The following is a 23,486-nucleotide window of genomic DNA, read 5'->3' on the forward strand; positions in this document are numbered from 1 at the left end:
GGCGGGGCCGAGCCCTTCCGGGGGAGGGACGGCGGCTCTGAGGAGGAGGAGGAGGAGGAGGAGGAAGTGGAGGAAGAAGCAGTGGGGTTTCCTCGTTTGCCCGCGGCCGTCGAGCGAGGCCCAGCGGCTGCGTGGCACAGCCCGGGGGGCGCAGGGCGGCCCCGGTCCCTCGCAGCGCTCAGGGGGTCGGCGAGGTCGGGGTGAGAGCCAGTGCCCTGGCCAGGCCCCAGCTGGCTGTCTTGGGGCTAAAAATGCTTAATTCTGTCCCCAGTTAGTTAAAGTAGCGCCTGCTGGTTCTATGTGGTTTCGGTTGTGAGAGTTAGTTAGTGGTTTGCTTGATTGCCATGTAAATGGGTATGCTCAAAGGCAGCTCTGCTTTATTTCCAAGTAGATTGTAACTTAATTTCTTCAGCATAATGTAGTAAGAGAATCTCTTTATAGTTAAAATAGGTGTATGGTGCATTAACATTTGGAAAGCAGGTGCTAAAAATTCCTTTTGGTAACATCCCATAGCCTGCCTTCCCCCCAGACACTGGCGGTGCTGGTCCAGAAGCTGGCTCGCCTCAGGGCTCTGCTGTGCTGCGGGGCCTTTGCATGGGGCTCTGATCCCGTTGTTGGGTGGGTGAACTGGTGGATTTTAGCTGGTGCTACGAGTAGACGTCGCTTACTGAAGCGAGTGGTTCAGTTAGCTTGTCACCCTTTGTGACAACCGTTCCTGCTTCTCAGCAAATCCCTCTCGTAAAGGACTGCTGCTTACTTACCTTTGGTCAGAAGTGTTGTTAATACCTATAGCACAAGCTGTTGCTTCTTAGTGTGTAAATTGATGGTGAATTATCCTTCCAAAAGTGATCTCTAAAGATAATTTCACAGTGTGACTTTAAAATATTCAATTTTTAAATTTGTGTCCTTGCCTGAATTGATTTCTTAAATTTATGCTTCTTTAGTTACCTGGCATACAATCGCCTTTTGTCATACTCGGATATGAATGCTGACACGATGGCCCAGCCCCTTCGCGTGAAGGATAACGGTAATAAAGTTCCAGGTAAAGGTTAAAGCGGAGGAGAGCCACTTTTCTGTTGCAAAGTCCTCAGTTTGGAGGCTGAACCTGTGAAATACATAACAAAAATGAGTGTGTGAAGAAATTACACACTTTTTTTGGTCAAATGTGTGTGTTTAAAAAAAAAAAGTACAGAAAGCGTTACTGTAAGCTGCAGCACAAGAGTGGACAACTGCAATAAAAAGAGATTTTGTCCAAAGCTTGACAAAGGTATTTTAACTTTCTTCCTTTGTATATGCGTAATCATTATAAGGATCAGCAGTAAAAGTTTGGCTTATAAATGCAACTAATTCCTAATTATTCAGTCTTGGGTGGCCAGGAATGCCTTAGATAACTGTAAAAAGAGAATAATTGGAGTACTGGGGAATTTGGTGCAATAGTGCAGTGGGAATTGGAGTCCACTCAGGAATATTTTTTGCCTTCACTATTCTCTGCTCCATATTCTCAGTTATTCCAAATGGGGGGGAGAGGGGAAGGATTGCTACTGGGAGATCTGAGGTAGCTTGGTATGCAGCCATCTGGAGGGTTCATTAAATGTGATTAATTTGCTTCCAGGTAGAAAAAGGGCCACATAAGCTTTATGTTGGCGTAGTGGAGAATTGGGGCTAATGAGCCTGTTGGACTGGAACAAGCTCAAAAAGGCATGTGTGGTCTACGACTGAAACAACGTCTTTTTTGTGGATGAATGAGTTACCCAGCAGTAAAAAATATAGTTCCGAATACATTGGTCTGCAGATTTATCAAACAACTTTTACAAGACAAGCATTCAGATAAAGAATAAACTTGGGAAATCATAAACAGGTTTTATTTTCAATTGAGTGCCTTATAAGCCTTAAGTAGTTTCAGAGTGTTTTGTTTTTGAGTACTTGCTTATTTATGGATGGTGGTCATTAAGGCCTCTATTGAGTGATAGGACCAGAGCTGTGAAACTGTTGCTCAAATAATACCAGTGATGGTAGGGTTTGAATAAATGCAGTATCAGAATGATAAGAAGTGACTAGCAGAATATGTAATGTTCCTGTAGCATCTTCGTTTGCTCAAATGTGCTAGCAGAACAGTAGAAATAGAGAAGACTTGTGTGTTTTCCTGTAAATACTCCATGACACAGGCACACATTAGCATTGTTAGATCACTTTGCAAATATTTCTTCTCTTAGGAAGTTCCATGGAAGGCACAACCAGTAGAAAAAAGTTGCCACAAGCAGCTGGAACTGATAAAGGACGTACTGTGAGTTACTGCACTTTATAATTGCCCCACGTATTCTGAGTGTTTCTAGATAGCAAAATGATCAGCATAAATTGATCATCTCTTTCTAGAACTTTGAAACTTTTGTCACGTTTTGATACATGAGAATATTTCTATCCAACGGGGTTGCTTTTTCTGGTAAGAATCACCTTAGATTTTTACAGGTATCGCATTCTGATTTGGTTGAGAAGCCGAAGAAGTTGCAATATTCCTATGAGAATGTTTTCTCTATTGGCTATGATAGGAGTCTCTTCAATTCGCTAGCATCACCTCCTCAAACGAGAACTTGCCATCATTGTGGTCTGTTTGGTAAGTTGCTGTTATTCTGTAGTCTGTGATGCATGGTGTATTTGCCAGTGAAGCAGGATCATAAGAATTACTCAAAAATGCCTTAACATAGAAATGTATTTTATTTGTCATATGCAAACGTAGTGACTATTCATAACGTAATTGGATTTACAGAAGTGATAAAATGAAGAGCATCTCTTTCTTAATCAAAAATGTTTTTTTCCTTCTTCAGTATAGAAGGAATTTGGGGCAACTGGAGCAGTAATAGGTAGCTACAGATGAATAAAAACACCTGTTTGTATCTGCTTAGAACTGTAGTAGGACCCGCTTGTAAGCAGTTATTTAATAATACATGGAGTTAATATCTTAACAGCTGCTGTCTTTTCCCATATAGATGTTTCTTTGACTTTTTTTTTTTAGGATCCCTCAGATGTTCGCAATGTAAGCAAATATACTATTGCTCTGTAGATTGTCAGAAGAAAGATTGGCCATCCCATAGTGTTGTGTGTGAGCCAGTTAAACAGAAGTAAGTTTGTTAAAAGCTCTGCTAGATAATGTTTACAGAAATATGATATCCCTCTTAGTACAACTTAAATTATCATACCAGGGCACTGTAACAGTAAAATGTGTTGCTTATTCTTAGGCTAGTATTACATCAGGATGACGTGATAGTGTTTAGAGTTCTTAAGTGTGAATTAAGTCAACAGAAATGTTTTTGCTTTGTGTTAGTATTGGAATGATGTGAGCATGTGGTAAGAATACCAGTTCATCACCTGTGTTATTGCTGTTGATGATGTAGGGAATGGAGGACAAATAAGCCTGTACTTATCAGCAGTGGCACAATTAATGGATTGTTTTAACAGACTGAAGAGGCAAATTTTAAATGTAACTGTAGCGTCATTGAGTTTTATGGATATTTTATTTTTGATCAGTACAGTTGCAATTAGAAGATGATGTTTCAGCCAGTTCATTGTCTAGCTGCTCTTTATCATTTTTTGACATGCCAGTTGAGATGATCAAGAGATCGCTATCTAGTCTGTTTCAGTTAAATGAAGCTCCGTTAGGTTATGATACTGTACAAATTGCCTGGCTTTGGCGAAGTTTTGGAAATCTGAGCGTTTAGGCTGACACTAGCAAAGAGTGATGATAGCAATTGTTCCATGAGCCTGCAGCCAGGTTTCCATAATCAGTTTACAAGGGAGGTGTTTTTTCACAAGTTTTGCTACGCTCTCTGAATCACGGGTGTAGGAGAAGGGGATTCAGTCTGGCACGTTATCTGGATTTTGCCTGTGTGTTCAACTGAAACAGCAAGATTTATCTTTTTTTCAGTTTCTACAGTTTTTAAGGTTTATTTGGGATTGCAGTGTTAGCAGAATGCCACAAGAGTGTGAGATTTCTTCTGCAATTTAACCAAAATTAAGTAGTTTTTGTTGATGGTATCAAGAAAAGCACAGCAGATGTTATGTGACAGAGAACTAACAAATTTGTTCTGTGTTTTCTTGGAGGAGCCATAAGGGTTGACACAAACCTCTCATTATTAACGCAGCTTTTCTGTTTTATTTGCAAGTAGGTGTTATGAATGTTCCTTGTCTGGTCTTTGGTTCTTCAAAACTAACATGTTTTTCTTTGATTACAGTTCAAGTAATAACAGTGGAGGCAAGATACCTGCTAAAACAAAGACAGGACTTTACCTTAAGGTATAGAATATGATTTTTACTATGTGTTGAATGAAGTTACTGTAAGCTAGTTGCAGGATGTGATTTAACCTGTACAGGGAAGGAGCAAATTCCAAAGATAATCATCTACTCATTTTAGAAAGATTAATGCTTCTAATCAAAAGTAACTAGGAGAGACATTCAAAAGTATGTTACTTCTAGAGCTACTAGCAAGACTGTCAATAAACTTGGTTTCTGTTTGGAAAAAAAAAAAAAAACACAAAACATTTGTGATAAAGTTAAAAATTAAGACGTATGATGTTGCTAGAGAAATATCTTAGGAAGGATACAGATGTAGCTTGTCCAGTTCTGAACAATTCTGTATTTCTACCTGTATCCATGAGCTAAAGCTGGGAGCCTTGCAAATACTGGAGAAATACATGTCATGTAGTCCTGTACATTAACAGATGCAGATGAACTCTTGCTTCTTTGCTGTAACAGGATTTAAACATGATGCAGCTCTCCTTCATAGTATTTTGATCTTATTTTCAGTCAAACATTTCTTCCTGTGGACTTCCTAAGAACAGTTTTGCAGGAGATGATTTTGCTATCGTTTTGTTCGTTCATCTGTTTAACTTCTTGAAGCAATTTAGAAAGTAGGCTTCATTTTTGGTCGTGAGACTTCCGTTAGTACATTCCGAAAGCTTTCTGCTGTCTGTGCGTGCTTGTAACTGTTCCGTTAAAACTGATTAACTGGCAGCAAGGGACCTCTAAATCAAGAGGGCATACAACATGAATAAACAATTTCTAGAGGATTATTTTGAAATAATGGAAGGCTTTATTTCTCCCTGTTTCATCTTCTGAGTCTCAAGCAAGTTCTGGAGAAGTAAGAGAGCTCACGTTAAAAGATTGTTCGATATGTAATGTATTTTACCGTTGGACTGTGAGAAGCATTTTTATGGGAAATGTTCTGAAGAATCTTTGTTGCAAGTAAGCAATTAATTTGGAAGTTGCAACAGCAATCTCTGTCATCATGCATTGTCCAAAGTATGTTGGTCTGAATATAAGAGTGCTTTTCCTTTAGGATGTGTATGAGATTTTTTGGTAATATTGTTAGGGTGTCGCAGACACAGATGGTACGCATTAGGCAGATTACACTAAATGTGCAACGTTACTTCTTTTATAAGTGCTGTTAAGCAGTAGCTGCAGTGTACTCTGTTAAAGCTGCAAGGAAGCAGGTGGAATTGAATTCCTCTTCCGAGAGCCTCATAAGCAGGAAGTATAGCAGAGTCATTGGTCCTGTGTGGAAGGAAGAGGTGAAGCCATGACTGCTGCCTAGACTACTTCAGCACTTGTTTTTCATCCTCAGTGTATCTCTTGATAATGATGTTTCGTTATTATATAACTATTTATTCTATGAACTAAATATAACTATTTATGATATAGTTATTTCCAAGAGTAATACAAAGTCTTTGAATTCCGATGGGGAGGTCTTAACCAGTATCTACAAATGTGCTTTTGTTGAGATAAAATGTTCTTTTTTCATTTGTTATTACACAAAGATGCAGCTGAACAACTCCAGTCTAAACATAACTTGTAGCTCTTTTAAATAGGGTAATTCAACGTCTGTGGATTCCCTCAAGACAGAAGAGCAGTGCAAGAAAATAATGTTGTCAGATCTCCGGAGTCTAGGTCTCAAAAAAGCTATGGAAGTACAGGTACTTCAATTTTGAAAGAATGCAAGAGGCGTTTGAAGCATTGTTAAGCATGTATAGCTGTATGTTACCTCAGCAATCTGTATCATTTTGTTTGCCTGTAAAGTGTCTTTATTTTTATAAAGATAAGTAAATGCAAAGGGAGGGAATAATGGAGAAAGATTTGTTTCTGTGATGGTGAACATCACTGTCTCTTTGTTCTGAGTAGATACTACTGCTAGATTCAAAACAAAAGAACAGCAGCAGGTGTAGGGTGAAATGCATTTACTGAAACGCATGCTGGTGCTGAATAATGGACTGTGGGGTGTTCTTGTATCATTGTTACGTTCTCTCTTCAGGGTACAGTAACAGAATTCAGGAGTCCAAGTGAATTTTATATACAGATGAGTTCTCCAGAAATTTTAGACCAGATCAGTAAACTTTCTGTGAAACTGCAAGACTGTTACGCTAACACGGTTATTCAGGAGCATTATGTGGCTATCAAAGGAGAAGTCTGCGTTGCAAGGAATTCTTTGGATCAGGTAAGATCCAATTGTCCATAAAATAACACTTTTATAATGAGCTTATCATGTCTTCAAGTTTTGCTTTTATGTCTCTACAGGTGAAAGTTGCTAATTAGACATCTGTTTATTGTATTGAAATTGTGACAGTTAGCAACTTTATAATACCTGGAACTCAAATTGAAGGCGCTCTATTTTTTCCCTCTAAAAGTTTACTTTTATATATTTTTATGTACTTAAACCGTGTAGGAGTGGTTTGTCCTAGTGTTTCTTGAAGGCTATGGGAGTTTATAACAAATCTAAATTAGTTAGTTTGGAGTATGCCTTTGCTTATTTAAGTTATTTCATTTCTTACCTGGTTGCTGATTGCTTTTTTGTAGTCACCTCTAGTTCTCATTTCCCTTCCCATCCCCTTTTTTTCTTCCTTTTTTTTTCCTCCTCCATTGTTAGCAGATGTGATTCTCTGTAGGAAAGCCCAGATCCATAGGAGTATAACTATCTTCACAGCAGTCAACGCTGACGTGTGTCATGTTCGTTTGATTTGCTTTAAAATTGCTTGGTTGCCTTTGTTTAAAAACAAACCTGGTGAAATAAAGTAAGCTTTGAAGTGTGTGTTTTAGCGAGGAGTGCAGTAATTGTGGTTGTTTGTTATGCTGTGTTCTTACTAAGAGTATTATTTATTCCTATACAGACATGGAATAGAGCACTGGTTAAAGATGTGGATATATTGCAAAAGAAAGCGCAAGTATTCTATATAGATTATGGAAAGGAAGAAAATATTCCGCTCTCCTGGATTAAAGCTCTTCACAAAGACATTGAACTGCTTCCTCCATGTGTGAGTTCTATTTTCGTAACAGTAGTTGAGGTTTTAAATGAGTAGCTCTGAAATAAGTATAGCTCTTGTCTCAGTGTAACTGTCGTTATTGCACTATTTTGTGTTCAGTGAAAGTGATGCATAAAACCTGCTATATTACACAGAGGTTCATGTCCTGAAATGTTCCATAGCAGTGAGGAAGGCCACCTATATTATTTTTTTCCTTAGTCCTGGAATTGTTTTCTGAGCTGGTAAAATAACTGCGGGATGTTCGGGTTCACATTTCCCTTCTGTGCTGGAGGGTGGTGGGGGGTGCAGCCTGCTCGAGTAATTTAGTCTGGTTTTAGGCAGTGGTGAAAATGACTCAGAATTTGGGCAAACCTTGTCTGCAGTATTGACAGCTCTTGGTCTAAGTTGCAAGATTGTTCTGGTAGTTGCTCATCGTCCAACTGATTTCATTACATGCTGTGTGAATATCTCCCATTACAAAATAAATGGTCTAGCTTTAACCCACAGGTCAAAACAGTATGTTTGACTTGACACAAAGAAGAATAAAGGAGCGTTCTTTCAGACAGTGGGTGCCCTGAGTACCAGCTATCGGAACAGTCTTTCGTAGTGTGTTCACACGATGCTGCTGGGTTTGTAGTAGACTTTGACAGCCTTCTGAACTTTGTCTTAAAACCCTCAGTGTCTCCTGCTGGCAAGTTACAACATACACCGGTGGTCAGACGTAATGTGATACAGCCACACCTTGTAGTCCTGAGGAAATGCAGTGTACAGTTTGAACGTAACTTCCTATTTTTTAACTGTTCTGTAAAGAAGTTAGTTGAATTGATAGTGCTTCAGATTTCAGCAGCAGCTTTTACTCTTACAAACCGGATGATATTTTGGAGGGCCTTAATTATTTATTCATATTTTTAAAGGGCAAATAATCCCCAACCTTCCTTGTTTTAATGGTAATTCTTTCCAGGCAATTAAGTGTTCCTTTGCTAATTATGATCCAAAACAAAGAGGATGGAATGAAGGCGTCGACATCTTTTCTTCCCAGCTCATGGGAAAGACCTGTTCAGTAATTGTTGTTGACATATTACAGGAGGAAATGATGTCAAGATTTGCTGTAGATGTTGTTCTTCCAGATTTTTGTAAGTGTTTGGTGTGGGGGTGGAAATGGGCTAGGGGGAAGGTGGGGAACACAACTGTTAAGTCTTTCATACTCACTTTCCCTCTCCACAACACTCCCCAAGACCCTTGGAAGAGGATCTTTTCTTTTTTTGCTTCCCTCCCTCCCCACCTGCCCCTTGATTTTATTTTTATATATTTTTTTAATTATGTTTTGCCTTTTAATAGAGGCTATTTTAAAGTACCTGTACCTGAAATATCTTAATGTTTAATGACCTTAAAATTGAGTCTAAACTGATATTTTCAGTTGAGCTTTAAGGGTTTGATTGTAGAACGAGATCAATACAGGAAAAAGTGTACCTGCTGTCATTATTAGGAGGGCTATTTTTAATCTGGCCACAGAGCAAGAACAGTATAGTGATGAGATAATATTCTTTTCATTAATTTGCAGCCCCAGAAACTTTGAAGAAAGTGATAGTTCATTTTCTTAACCTGATAAAATTCCTCACATGCAGGAAGCTTATCTTCATGCCGTAGTCTGTGCAGTCTATGGATGGCTCACCTTATTCCTGTGTAAATGCCACTGCTTCAGGACCATGCTGGGCATATTTCGCATCCAGTTGCTTTTTACTACATTGACAAACTAATATAACTTATCAACCTCTTGGAGAGAAGATCACAGCAGTCTCTTGGTCATGGAATAGACACATGCAGCATTTCATGACCTTACAAGCAATTTAAACATCTGTACTCAGGTTTTCATTTGAAAAGAATTATATTGAAAACTTGAAATACTGCTTCATGCTTCCGAAATGGAATATGTAGTTACTGAGAAACTCAGGATTTCTTTGTAAATCCTGTGTACTTGGTGTTGCAAGTTTAGACACAGGCTGTGAAGAATTGAAAAGTTTCATTCGCTTTTCAGCCGAGTATTTTCTGGTAATGTCTACAAGAAAATGGTGATTATGACTGTTTCGTTTAGTCAAACAGTCTTGGAGCTATGCATGTTGTCAGGAAGCTTAAACGCTTGAGCTACTCTGAATCTACTTCTGTCTCACATTCTAAGTGTATTAATTGCTTGATAAATAAGAACATGATAGTAACATAGGATAGATTCAGAAGATGGTTCTTAAACGAAACTGAACTATGACTAACTTGTATGCTAAACTGCTTTGCTTCTTGCATCTGTTTAGATAAACTGCCTTTAGAAATGAGGTCTAATTTAACTCCAGGAAGTAATACCGAAGGAACAGACTCTCCAAAAGGTGAGTAAGCAAACCATACTTCCTAAGTAGGAGGCTGAAAAAGGTTGGGGAGTCTTAGATTCTCACAGATGGGGTGATGCTTTATATGTAGTTTATGTAGTCTAGCTGTTCGTTAGCTTTACATCCTGCTTAAACGTTGGCCAGTGAAGCTTCCTTCAGCTCACTAATGACACTGGCACCTGTGCTTTTTAATAGTATGAAATGCTTGTTGAGTGAGGATGATGTGTATTAATTTCATGGATAAAATGGCATGAGTCTTCGAAGTCCAAAGAGTATAGCAAAACAAATAAACTGCTTCAGCATGTTTTAATTCTGTAGTTTAATCTAGCATAATTTTTGTAAGTATCTCTGAATCCAGCCTGGTGAGGTCGCACATTGCAAAGTCATCTAGCTTTTGATCAGTGACATCTTTTTCCTTTTCTTTAATGTACAGTGTTGGAAAACCATTCTATGGGAGGTAAAGAAAAAACACCTGAAGATCAAGATCTGCTTTGCTGTGGAAAATCGGTAGCAGAGTGTGTCTCTGTACGTACTGGAGACACGTTCCCTGGTGTGGTTTCCCATATTCAAAATCCAGACAACTTTTTCTGTCAGCAGATGCGCAGTGGCCGTAAGTGACTTGTTGAAAATAGGCTGGGAGGTATTGAGTATGGCATTTTTTTTCTTCAAGAGAGATCCTCTAGAGGGAGGCATTGCTGGTCTGATAGTTTGACCTTATAATGGAGATTTCCTGTGGCTTCAGGCTCTGCCTCAGTTAAGAGCCATGGTGCTGCAGAGGATGTTTTTGGCAGCATTAGCTGTTCACCTCCAAGTTAATAGGCGATGCTATCATTTGTTGCCAGTCTGAGTAGTCCAAACTAGAAAGATGGTGTTTGTATGGATTATAGCAATCTTGTTGAGTGAATCTGTATATTTAAACAATAAATGTGTTCTCTTAAATGTTAAACATGTTATCACAGGTATTCAGAAATGTGTATCAGGTTCTAATTATTCCTTTTTGTTCCTATAATGCCTGTAATGCTATGCCACTGGGGAGAAGTTGCCTTTTAGGCTGGGTGTGTGGACTGAGCTTCTTTGTTACGTGGAGTGGGGAGAACATCTGAGTTTCAGAAGGGAGAGAAGCCCCGATAACAGTTCCCAAACCCTGCTTTGTTGTCTTCTGATACAGTAGAATATAAGACAAGTAACAGTTACAGTGGATCAGAATGCTAGGCTAGGGGGAGCTTTGGTGCATCTCACACAATGCCCTTAAACAGATGTTTGGGGGGGAGGGAGAGCAGAGTAAGTTCGTGGGTTGTGTCCTCCTAGCACTCTCTGAGTATACGGTTATTTTCAGCTGAAGTGGCTTTTGCAGCTGGATGGGATCTGGCATTTACTAATCCTGAGTGGTTTTCTCTTCTTTTATACTTACCCAGTCTTTCTCTGAATTCTGGGTAGACTCATAGCTTACAATTCCTTTGGCAAAAAGTTACACTAGACATCTACCTGTTGTTTGAAGAGCTGTCTTCCTTTCGCTTCTTTACAGCGTGATTACGCTATCAGTGTTCCAACTCCTCCTGGTTTCAGTTATGTTACTGTACTGAAAGAGTCTGACTGGCTTTCCCTGTCCTCTTTACCGTAGTGATTTCTCAGAGTTGTGCAAGTCCTAGTTTGATCACTTTTTTTTTTTAGTATTACATTTAACATTACATGAAATAACCTCCGTTATGTTACAATCTGTTCTTTCTGGCTTTAAACTTAAGATTTATATACTTCCTTAATTATCGGGCAGTGTATTTTCCACAATATGTGTCTTTTAATACCAGGTCATCTTGCTGAGCTTCAGGTGTGTCTTGATGAACACTGTAACAAACTTCCTAGCAATCCAGATTTCCGTCCTGCTTCAGGAGATTTGTGCTGTGCCCAGTTCACAGGTAAAAGTGAAAGTACGGCTCTGAATTTGTCAGCTTAACTTCCTGCCAAATTTAAATGAGTTTTACAATTATGTTTAGAAATGTCTTATACAGACTATTTCATTTGTCTAGTTTTAGCTCTGCATTGCACTTCATAGTGATATTTTTAATTTAAATTGAATAGTATTTGATAGATGTCATCGTCATTTACCAATTTTTAAAAAAGAATCATAAAAGAATCATAAAATGGCCCCATCACTAAACAAACAGCACTGCATTCATTTTTGAGTAAAGGAACTTTTTAGGAGACCATGGAGAAATGGATTTAATGCTGTTTCCTGTGACTGGAAATAAGCATAGGCTTGAAATTTCACACCCCAAAAAAGGTAAGGAAGAAACAGGTTTATATATAACGTTGTTGCCCTGATGGGGTTCTTCACAACAGGTTATGTAGCAAAGCCCTGGTAATTATGAACTGTATGTTCACAACTTAGTTTCTGTGTGACAGGCATCACTGTCAAGTTTCTACAAGTCTTATTACAAAATTACATCTTGTTTAAACCTAAAGTAGTATTCTGCATAAGGCAGTGTTATGTGCCTGGAACTGTCCAGTCTATATGAAAGAAATACCTTTTATTTGTAAGAATATGAGGTCCTGTTTGCCTGAGAGCAGGAGGGTAAAGATGAATCTCCTCCTTACGGATATTTCTTCTTTCCATTCACCTTTTTAAAACAGACAAAAAAATTGCTGCTCTTGTACCTTTTTTCTGGTCAGAAATGTTGCTGTTACAGCCTCTTTACATAACCTATGAGCATTCCTCATCATTTCTTTTTGTTTCCGATATGTTTTTGCTACTTTTAATAAATTAGCTGTTAAACTGAACAGATAAGCTGAAATAAACTTTTTTTTACACATTCAGAAAAAGCTGGTACTGTCAATAAGCTGTCTTGGTGTTTGAGTGGACGCTGGTTTCAGGTGCTGAGCTGGGGAAAACCATCAGTTCAGTATTTCAGCTGTCTTGATAAATTTGAGAGAGCGTTTTTATTTCTGTTTCTGAAATCTTTTAATTGAATTAAAATACGTAAATTATATTAGATCTGTTATGTGGTCTTTGAACTGCATGCCATTTCAGTCTGCTGAGATCCTGTTTTTGTTTTTTTAACACTGAATTTAACTACATTATGTGGGCGTAGTACTTATTTTTTTCTTGCGGTATGCCTTTGCGTGCTGGGGCTTCTTTATGGAAAGAATGTTTGTAACGTTTAACTCCCATGAGGGGTGATGGTGGTAGGTGTCTTCTACAGGGTTTTGTCAAGGTTAGCATGAACTGTAATTCTGTTGTTTCAAGTCTTGTGTTGGCATTGCTATTGTGTTTTATATTGTTCTGTCCAAAAAATAATTCTGTTCTTGGAAGCAAGTATCTAGTATAATGAATGTCTGTATGTTCATTTCTAGAAGACAATCTTTGGTATCGTGCTGCTGTTATAACATATACTTCTGAAGATACTGTTCTGGTGGGATACATAGATTATGGGAATTTTGAAGTTCTCCAGCCAACCAGACTTCGTCCTATGACTCCAAAATTAATGAACTTGCCAGCTCAAGCCATAAGATGTACCTTGGCAGGTAGGAAATAAACTTTTTTCTGAAAATTAAGAGTTTTCAGAATTCTTAATTAACTGTTGTAGCATATTTACAAAACATGAAGAAATCTTTCCTCACCTATTTAAAATCTTTCCTAACCTATTTAGTGACTTGTATGCTTAGAAAACTCTTATGTTAATGTACCTATTCTTAGGTTTGCGTGTGCTTTTTTTTCTAAGCAAAATTCAGTCACCTGCTGGATTTGTGGAGTTCTTAAATCTGTTGTGGTTTTAACACTGCAGGAGAAGATAAAACTCCATGTTGTATTTTGAAATGCTGAACTCTATCTGTTCCCCTCCACTGGGACAAATCAGAATCCCCTCCGAATCTTTCCTCTGAAATCTTTCCTCTGAATCTTTCCATGCTATTTGACTTTTCAGGTGTAAAGCCACTAAGGGGAGCCTGGTCCTCAGAAGCTATTTCTCTTATGAAACAGTTAGTGAAAGACAAAGTGCTGACAGTGAAAGTAGTGGATAAAGAGAGTTATAGATCTGTCGTGGAGCTTGTGGATGCATCTGTTATTCCGGAAATAAATATATCGAGCTATCTCCTACTGAAAAACTGTGCAGCTGAGGAATCAAGGATGGCCTCCTTGCCAGCAACTGAAATAAGCGTTGTTAAGCAAGCAGATGGTGAGTACAAGCACATCCTGCTCAAGTGGTAGTATTTAACCTCCTACTAGAGTAGGTACAGAGAACCACGTTCTTTGTCCAGTCTGGATTGTGAAATCTAGCCTCTACAGCTCTGAAGTCTAGTTCTTGTGACTTTTCCATGAAGAAATCATGTGTTTGTGTATGTGTGTGCATATACATAGTGAAGTTGCAATTGTTTACTTGTAGAAGATCGTACAAGAATTTAATTTTCTTTGGTCAGAAGTCTTAAAATTTCTAGTTGAAGTAGGATATGACTGGTTAATACCTGCCCGGTTCTATGCCCTTGCCCTTTAGCTCATCTTTGTCTATATTTTACATCTGAAGCCATATGTTCAGTCTTTCAAAAGCTGTTCAACTGCTGTAGCCTGTGTAACTTCAACACTAAAGGGGTTAGTGGCCTGAACTGCCGTTCGTGCATTTAGTGATCGAAGCTTCGATATGAGAGATAGGTAGGGGACTAAGGAACCAACTTAGATTCTAGGAACTACAATTCCACAGAGTCCCTCATGCTCAGATTACTGTTGTCTAGTCTGAAACTTTGTGATCACCGCTCCCCAAATACCTATGGCTTGCCCTTCTCTGTAGTGAAGCAACTGGCATGTTTCTCTTGCTTTTATTACAAAAAGTTTCTCGCTGGTAATTAGTCTGTTGGATTATTTATAATGAGAAATTATAGTACACAAAGAATGAATATACAGGATGTGATTTTTTTTCTATAAAAATTATTTTAATTCCTCTACTTCTCTCTTTCGTCTCTAGAGGACACAGCAAACAAAAAAAAGTGGGGATGGAATAAATTAACTCTTCAACAAACAGTAGATGTGATAGTGTGTACACTGTACAATCCTGGAGAATTCTACTGTCAGATTTCAAACAGTGGTAAGTTTCTTCAGCTTTTGTTTTCCTGCATAGTTTCTTTGCTTCCTGATTTTTCAGTTGTTTTAGTTCAAATGCATTGCTGTTTCAAGTGAGTTTATAGCACCAAGTCTTACCTCTGAATTTTTGTATGTAAGAGCAAAGAGTACAAGAAAAATGATGAAATTGAATCAGGGCATGTAGCGGCTCTGAGACTGAAATGTGAAAATGTTGAAGTTAAGCAATTGAATAGTACTGAAGGGTGCTTAGTGGTAGATAAATCTCTTACTTAACGTGAACTGACACATGTGACTAAAAAATCTGGCAATTTATTGGAGGTTCTATTAATCAGTATGGATCACTGCTAATTTTGGCAACCCATGTCAGAGCTGATACACCTCTTTCACAGATGGTTAGACGTGTGGAAGAGGCCCAGACCTCAAAGGCTCCTATACAGCAATTTGCAGACAAACTTTGTGGCTACTTACTTATTTGTCAGTAAAGGTCAGCTTTCTCACTTCTTGCTAAATCAGTCTGCCTGGTAAGTTAATTCAGCGTCACAGTTCTTTCAAATAAAATACTAAATTTCACTGAAATCTTCCATTAACTCTTAAATGTAAACTATACCACAGAAGTATTGATAATGTTCAATCCAACTTATTCTATTGATCTTGTCTTTAATTCTTCCTATTCTTCAGAGTTACGCGCTCTAAACTTACTTAATAAATCATTGTCTGAATACTGCCGGAAAACTCCTCCAAATGTTTTTAAGCCAGAGAGTGGAGAACCTTGCTGTGCTTTTTTCTCTGGTAAGTGGCAGACTAAAATATTTCAGTTTAACAGGGTGAAATAAAGCACAAAAAACTCCACCCTAACTGATAGTTTATATTGGTAGAAAATAGTAAAGAATTGGTTTTATTTACTAGTAAAAAAAAAAAAAAAAAATCTGCTGGTAAATGCACTAGATGTGTGAAATGTTTTTTCTTTAATCTTTTCTTAAATCAGATGATGGTAACTGGTATCGTGCTTTGGTGCAAAATGTTACTTCAGATGGAATTGTTAAAGTATGCTTTGTGGACTACGGGAATGTTGAGGAAGTACCACTGGATAAAATACGACAGATTTCATCCTCGTTCCTACAGCTGCCATTTCAAGGAATTAAATGCTGGCTTTCAGGTGAATCTTCTTAGGAGTTCTCTCCTTATAAGTGTTACTGCATGTAGAAACTTGTTGCTTGTGGGGAAGGAGATGAGTGCATGGTATACTTCACAGAACTGTGCTTTATTATAAATGTCTGTGTTGTTTCCAGACTCTGGAAATAATATGCCTCATTTCATCGAGGCATATTCTACTCTTTTTGTCTCTTAAAACACTATGGTTTTCTGCTCCCTTTATAAAGCAGTCTAATATGGCGTTTTCATAAACAGTCTTCAGTGTTATTTGTGCTAAGGGTTAGGGATTTACTTGGTAGAGTATTGTAAGATGTAGAAAATAAAACCTGGGAGTCCTGAGGAAATGTTTCCTTTTAGAGGAAAGGAAGGAGACCAGCTAACAAGTATGAAGTACACTGTGTATTCCTAAGGTAGCCAAAGTAGCCTTGGTATTTCAAGTTGTGTTTTAAAAAATAAATAAAAATTAGATCTTTAAAGGAAAATACAATGTTGGAGAAAGTCAGTTAATGGAGTTATATTGAACAGATCTCCTCCTTCTTAGGTATAAAGCCTGCTAACAGCAAATGGATTCCAGAAGCAACAGAAAGATTTCATGCATTCTCTGCAGGGATGAAGCTTCAAGCCAAAGTAACTTCGCTTTCTAGAGATGGGGCAGGTGTAGAGCTTATTGATAATTCCACAGGTTATCCAAAAGTGATCAATGAGATACTAACTTCTGAAAAATTGGCTGTAAGGGAAGATCTACAAGACAAAAGTAATCTTCCAAATAAGTCTGACAATAAAGGTAACTAAATGAATGTTAACTTTTAGATTGAACGAGAATTTTCAACTTTCCAGCCTTTAACCATAGATAAACTCAAAACAGTATGTTTACTATTGATATTATCTTGAGGTTTTTATAGTTGAACGTAAGTGCCCTGCAGGTGGCATTACAGACAAAAAAAAAAAAAAGTACAAATCTGTGTTTGTCTTGAATGTTATTTGAATGTTTGACAGTGGAGCATTGTAAGCTTGCTGCATGATGAAAACTTTTTCCATGTTTTCTTTCCCGTATCTTATTTCTCCAGAGTGCTTTTTAATTAACTACTTCTATACCTAATAGATAATGAACACCAAATTAAGCAAGAATTATCTTGGTTTATAGTTATCTTCTTGAAATAAAGCCATGCGGTTGTCACTGAAATTCAAAAGTGTGTTCTGTAACATACTTAAAACATGTATATGCTTGGAAAAAAAGCAGCATGACGCACTTTCTTGCTCTTCCTCTTAGAAACCTCAGTTGGGCGCTGGAAGCCAATAGAATTGGCTATGGATGAAACCATACCTGTCTGTGTAACAGAAGTTGTAAGCCCAGATTTGTTCTATGCCATTCCAGTTCAAAGTAAAGGTAAGAAACAGTGTTCTCTGCTCCTAATACCAGTAAGAAGTTATTGCTGCGAGCTAGTTAATAAAACGATTGCCTGTAGTGAACTGAACTACATAGAAACATAGCTTGGATTGGAGAAAAGTACAAATATATTAAAAAAAAAAAAAAGTGTTGGGGCAGGGGAGCTTAAGAATAAGTGTGCTCTTCGTTACATTGATTTTTTTTTTTTCTTCTGTAGATCATGAGAAACTACTTAGGCAGCTGATTGAACTAGATGACTACTGCAAATCTTATAAGATGCAGTCATTCACACCAAAAATGGGTGAAGCCTGTTGTGCCAGGTTTTCGGGTGAGGGAATCCATCTTTCTTACATTTTCTTAACCAGGAGAATGTGGAATATGTTGTGCACTGCAAAATGTATGGAACTTGAAGAGGAAAGAATAGCTAGTTACTGCTTAAACTGAAGTTTATTTGTACTGCCCTGTGTCTTGGGGCATGAAATTTATAGCAGAGCAATAGTGGCCTTGCGTCTGTACAGACCCACTTCTGTTTTGTAGGTGGCTGGATGTTTTTCTGTTTTGTTGCTTTCTCTGTGTGTGGGTAGGTGCCACTGCCTATAACAACTAATAATTCAGCCTCGTTAGGTTAACAAGTGATTAGTGAACTGTTGTTCAAGTCAAAGGTATTTTTAACTGTTAGGAACCTTCATTTATTGCCTTAATCTTTTAGAAGAGGGCATTCTCTGCTGATGCACTAGCTCACCTTTAAAAAAAAAAATAAAAAAATAAAAAAAATGCATTGAGTTAATTTAAATGTTGACTGTGTGTGCATTGCTACAGGAAATCTAGCTAAGCGCTGAACAGCCTTAACTTAGAAAATGCTATAAAAATAAACGTAGGTGCTAGATCAGATAACAGCTCGTGGAAAACAGCATAGATGAATTAAAAAATAGTAGGCAGAAAACACCAAGCATACGCTAAAGTGTTGAGCATACGCTAAAGAAATGTGTTGGAAAACAGATAAAGGAGCTAGCAATGGGGGGTGTATAGACATCCCAAAACAGTAGCACAGTAAAAATCTCGTCTGTATGATTTGGGCAAAATTCTGAAAGAAACACTTAAGTCAGTATAAATACCGCAATCAGAAACTGTTCTCTTGTTCTTCTGTGGGTTTCTATCTTGTCAAGTGGCATTCTCTGTATACCAGAGTATTTAAAAATTCCTGGGAAACTATAAAGCAGAATATTTTTGTTCTCATCATAATCTGTCTGATTCTGCTTGTTTTGATCTTTTCAGGTAATGGGCGTTGGTACAGAGCTCTTGTTCTAAAAGTTTCTCAGTCCACAGTGAAAGTACTATATGCAGACTATGGGAACACAGAAACTTTACCAGTTTCAAACGTCCTGCCGATCACCGATTCCTACTTAAAGTTTCCTTTTCAAACAATTATATGTTCACTTGCAGGTAACAAAAAAATAAAAACAACAACAAAAGATCATTATAAATCTGCATCTATCCTGATGATAGTGTTCATTCCTTAATAACGACAAACATAATGATCTGTCGAAATAGTATAGTGGTTAATACCGTGAAGGCTGTTTCAGAAAACGTTCTTAACTAGCTGTAGAATCTTAACTATTTACTATGAAAATTTAGTGTTATAGTTTCAAAAGCTGTGATGACATTATATGTAAGATGAAGTGAGATAAAGTAACTCTTCATAGAACAAATTTGATTGTACTTCTCTTTTTTTCCAGGAATAAAGAAAGCTGAGTGGTCTCCTTTGTTACTTGACAAGTTGAAAGAAATGTTGTTGAATAAATATGTCACAATTACAGTGAAGGGAATCAGTGAAAATGTGAACTTGGTAAAAGTGGAGAAACAGTGTGAAAATGGTAGTCTGAATATAGTTGACAAACTAGTAACAGAAGGTTTAATCTGCAAAGCTGAAAACTCAGATATTGTGCATCAAGGTACTTATTTTTACAGATTTCTTAATTTAAACTTAATTTGAAGAATTAATTAGGAATTAAGAATTAATTTGACATGTGGGATGCCTGAGTGACTTGTTCTTCTGAAATTTTAGGGAATTCCACATACCAACTCTCACACATGAGCACTGCTTTCCTAGTTTATCTAGATCATTCATTTACTTTGTGGTTTATTTGTCGTTTTTGTAGGCAATGGAAGTGAGACCAAATGCTGCTGCACGGAATTAAAAATGCAGGTAAGATTCAGTCCAAACTGTATTCTAAGTTTTTCCAGAATTTAAAAGAAACCCTATGTGGGAAGCAAATGGGAGCAGGGAGAGAATAGCTAACTGAAACACTGAAGGTATGTGAAGTGAATATCCCAATACTTATCTCAGTTTTTGTACATGGTAATAATCAGAACATCCCGAAACTGAGAAGATATTGTGTATGTATCACTCTGTGTGTTCTGCCACACATCCAGCCCTGTTTTTTTCCCCCTAGAGTTCAAGGGCTCAGGCATACTACTTTTGTCTACTGTGTAAAGATAGTTGCAGTGTTTTGCATAGACTGTATCATTTTGACCAAGGGCAACTGGATTGTTTTCAGTAACAAAGCTGTGTTTTGCTGTGGATGCAACTTGGCAGACAGCTGCACATGTAAGAGGACTCTTACAATATGTATTTCAGGTAGCACAGATGAGTATTAACATCTGCCACATTTTGTCATGGAGCTAGGGATGAGAGTCTGCGTTCAGTAGAATGTTGGAACGTGTAACTGTTCTGCTAGTTTCAAAATCTTTTCCTCTTTATTTGCAGGGGAAAAAAGTCTTTTACAGAAGTAGCATGTTTGTGTAATTTTTGAAAGCTTTCTGGTTTTAGCAATGCTAATCTTTAACTTAGGCTGTTCATGAAATACTAGAAACAACTCTAGATTACTGAAAGTGACTTGAAGTGTACCAGAAAAGATACAACAACCTTTCCTGAAGTAAGGGTCTTTGTCAGAGGAATAAGCAGAACTTGGAATTCTAAAAGCAAACACCTTTTGAAAAGGTGTTTTGATTTTTCAGCCAGAGGCATCTAGGCCAAAAGAAAAACATGCACTACTATATTTGGGAGGTAAGAAGAGAGCATTTCTGGTGGTTCAGGATCTTGCCGTTTCAAAGGCAGCGTAGTTACCAGCAGTTTAGTAGCAGAAAGATAACATAACTAAGCTTGGGAAGAGTCTAGTAGATTTCCCTGTCCCAGTGTAGGCTCTTGAAGCTCCCTTTCCCTTCCCCCCTGTATCTCTTTGATCTTTCAGTTCTTTGGGGCTTGTTCTCTCTCTAATCTCATGTGATTTCACATTGGTTACCTTTTTGTCATCCTTCCTCATTCCAACAAGTTTGGTTCAAAGTCTCATGACATGAAGAGAAGACAGACGATTTCCTGATCTTTTAAGTTATACTGAAATAGCTGTCTGTAAATAACAAAAATTTAACAACCTGATCTATGTCTTAATTTGAGTATTCCGTCGATTTTGGTCTTGAAATTTTCTTTTTGAAAAATAAAAAATATCGAGTTGGCTAGAATTCTGCTGGCTTCCCCCCTGAAGATTTTACTACAGAAAGGAACAGTATATTCAGTGACTTAGTGTGGGACTTGGCTGAGTTTGTAGTTTTAGGATATACAAATTAAATCACAACAATTGTAAGTTACAATTGTAATGTAAATTACAAATTTACACTTCAATTTTTAGAAGTGTTTCTAATACTTTCTGCTTATTCCACAGCTTAAAAAACACGAACAGATTCTCCTCTTCCTTCTAAACAAATATGGGAATCCAGATGGGTTCAGTGAAATGAAAAAACTGTTAGACTGCTAAGTCTGTGATGTGCTGTTTCGTTTGTATGTGTACCAGGTTACTGCAATTCCATTTTTGGAAGAGCAATTGTATTCATCATACTAAAAATGAAAGTCACTTAGAAGAAATTCTGCTGTTTAAATAACTGTATCAATCTGTATTCTTGGACTGTTATTATGAAATAAGTATGTAACTTGAATGTTTTCAAATCTGCAAGCTAAATTTTCTGTTCTGTTTTTTTTGGTACCACAGTGTTGGTAAGCTTTTTTACTTTTACTTAGCTATTGAATGCGCATAACCTTATGGAGTGGTCATTGCACTTTGAATATATTATGCAAAATTAGATTTAAAATTACTGTAATCTAAAGCTTACTTCAACTTTGGTACTGTTAATTCTACTTTCTTTTACTTTCTTTACTTTCATTTGCTATCTTATCTTGATTACAGTCTTCTGTCAACATAATTTCCTGTCTGTGAAGTTAGACTGAAAATTTTCTCATAAACTTGTTTTCAGTATTGTTAAAGGATGACTCTTGTCTTAGGCTGCAGATAGGTAGTTCTCAAATCAGTAGACACTTAAGTGTGCACAAGTCTTTGTTTACACTTATGCTGTGTAATTTGCACCTGTGAATATTTTGGAGTTGTACGAGATCTTTGTTCTGTCTCTTACAGGTAGCTGCATTGTCAAGATTTCAACCCTGTCATTTTTTTTCACACTAATAGAGAAGTCCTAGTCTGGGATGTGACAGCCCATTCATAACTTGATTCAGTATTTCTCTAATGTAGCTGGATACCTTCTTGTCATTGCTGACTAATCCAGTGGCAATGTTACTAAGGGATGCTGAATCATTATTTATAGAGCACAGTAGATGCTTATGATACTTGCTTATTAAAGCTGCAGGGATACATTTTTTGTTCTCTTGAAGTATGTTAAATTCTGGCTCTGTTCAAAGTAGAAGGATGTTGATATTAAATTTCTTTGTGAAAGTAAAGTGTTTGACCTAATGTTTTATTACGCTTAAAATGCCTCAGATATTTTTCCTGCCTCTTAGTTTGTTATATTTTATTCTTGCAGTGTAATTAAACTGACTCTTCCACTTGGTTCTCTTGGCACTCTAGAGTGCCTCAGTCTTGAAACATGCCTGTGTCCATCTTATGTGTCCCCTTAGCCTCCTGGGACAAGTGTGACCTTTACGAGCATTTACTGGCATGCAAAACAACTCACTGCTGCTATGGTCCTCCTACAGCTTTTGTTCACTTTTCCACATACCACCGTTCCTTGCTGCTAATACGAATCTTCTGAAACTAAACAACTAGTTGCTGACTTTGCAGTAGACTAACGTAGTCATTTTTGTCTACGTTTGAAAAGCAGGAAAAAAAAAGAAAAATATGAAGATTGAATTTTTGCTTGTTCTAATCTGTCATTAAAAAAAATGGAACGAAGTTGGTGCTCTACTTAGACGCAGTGAGAGGTTACTTGGCGGTTACCTTTCTAGACAGTGGAAGAAATGGAGAAGAGACTTGGAATGGTTCAAAGACTTTATTTTACTCCATTTCAGATGAAATCTTGTGGAACATTAAGAACAAATCACACAAGAAATGTGGAAACCTCTTAGACTTCCTGATATGTAGCCTTGGGTTCCTCTTGTTCTGTTTTTCTCTGCTCCTTTTAATCTGTAATTGAAGTCTTTTCTTGAAGTGATGATAAACTGTATCAAGTCTGTCTGGGTTATATATCTAAATGCTAGAATAGAATCTAATTTTTAAGTAAATTTTCATGTGAGATAATGTCTGAACAAAGGATGTAATGAGAAATACATGAATTTATAGCATCTCTTAAATTTTATTTACAAACTTTATCCTCAAAGCAAAACAAATATGAACTGAAACTCTGTAATAACATAGAGCTTCTGAAATGGAGGTAATAAAAAACTTAATAAAAATGATATAGCACTGAAAAACAACAGGGTTTCATTTTAATCCTTAAAAGACTTTTCATTTATGAACAGTGTTGGAGTAACTGGAGTATTCTCTATTTGGTTTGATTCTTTTTTGAGTATTTGCTATTGTAGTCTATTCTTAACTAGTACCATGCTGTGGAGGTAAGAAAATATTTTTTTCTGTGCGGATTACAAAATTATTGATCTGTTTAGCTTTGTGTGGGAAGAAACGTGCATGATATTCTTCAACTAGAATAGCTTAATTTTATGCAAGCACCAGTATTTGTACCCGTCTGCTGGGTTAGGGAGGTACAATGCTTTTGGTAGTCAATGCTGCCTTGGGGCTTGGAATCTTGAGGTCTTGCTGTCTACTTTAAAACCCCTCCTGTAAGTGGGTCTGATACCTTCTCTCTTGAGTGCATCTTTTACCTGGTCTGAAGGTACTTCTGTTTACAGGAGGAGTGCTCAGGCAGTGTATGCATCAGCTGCTCCT

The 23,486-nt window shown here is 37.4% G+C and overlaps 1 protein-coding gene across 1 annotated transcript; it reads left to right on the plus strand.

Annotated features, from left to right (window-relative positions):
* On the plus strand, nt 1–23,026 carry TDRD1 (tudor domain containing 1). The gene is made up of 25 exons (XM_040563574.1): nt 1–200; nt 945–1,042; nt 2,214–2,284; nt 2,467–2,611; nt 3,011–3,116; nt 4,227–4,287; nt 5,859–5,963; nt 6,299–6,481; nt 7,152–7,295; nt 8,245–8,416; nt 9,587–9,658; nt 10,092–10,268; nt 11,464–11,571; nt 13,007–13,177; nt 13,576–13,827; nt 14,608–14,727; nt 15,402–15,512; nt 15,709–15,879; nt 16,417–16,659; nt 17,146–17,262; nt 17,480–17,590; nt 18,538–18,705; nt 18,999–19,214; nt 19,422–19,468; nt 20,982–23,026. The coding sequence occupies exons 2-25, from the start codon at nt 982–984 to the stop codon at nt 21,072–21,074; spliced, it is 3,225 nt and encodes a 1,074-aa protein (XP_040419508.1). The 5' UTR covers nt 1–200; nt 945–981; the 3' UTR covers nt 21,075–23,026.
* The last annotated feature ends 460 nt before the right edge of the window (nt 23,027–23,486 follow it).

This window comes from Cygnus olor, chromosome 7, assembly GCF_009769625.2.
Source record: "Cygnus olor isolate bCygOlo1 chromosome 7, bCygOlo1.pri.v2, whole genome shotgun sequence".
Taxonomy (NCBI): domain Eukaryota; kingdom Metazoa; phylum Chordata; class Aves; order Anseriformes; family Anatidae; genus Cygnus; species Cygnus olor.

What these genes read in the sequence shown, in the direction of transcription:
- TDRD1 (XM_040563574.1), top strand. Translation starts at nt 982, where the DNA reads ATGAATGCTGACACGATGGCCCAGCCCCTTCGCGTGAAGGATAACGGT. An exon ending in TTGCTGTGCTTTTTTCTCTG is followed by an intron (nt 15,513 to 15,708) that starts GTAAGTGGCAGA and finishes TTCTTAAATCAG; the next exon opens with ATGATGGTAACTGGTATCGT. An exon ending in CTGTTGTGCCAGGTTTTCGG is followed by an intron (nt 17,591 to 18,537) that starts GTGAGGGAATCC and finishes TGATCTTTTCAG; the next exon opens with GTAATGGGCGTTGGTACAGA.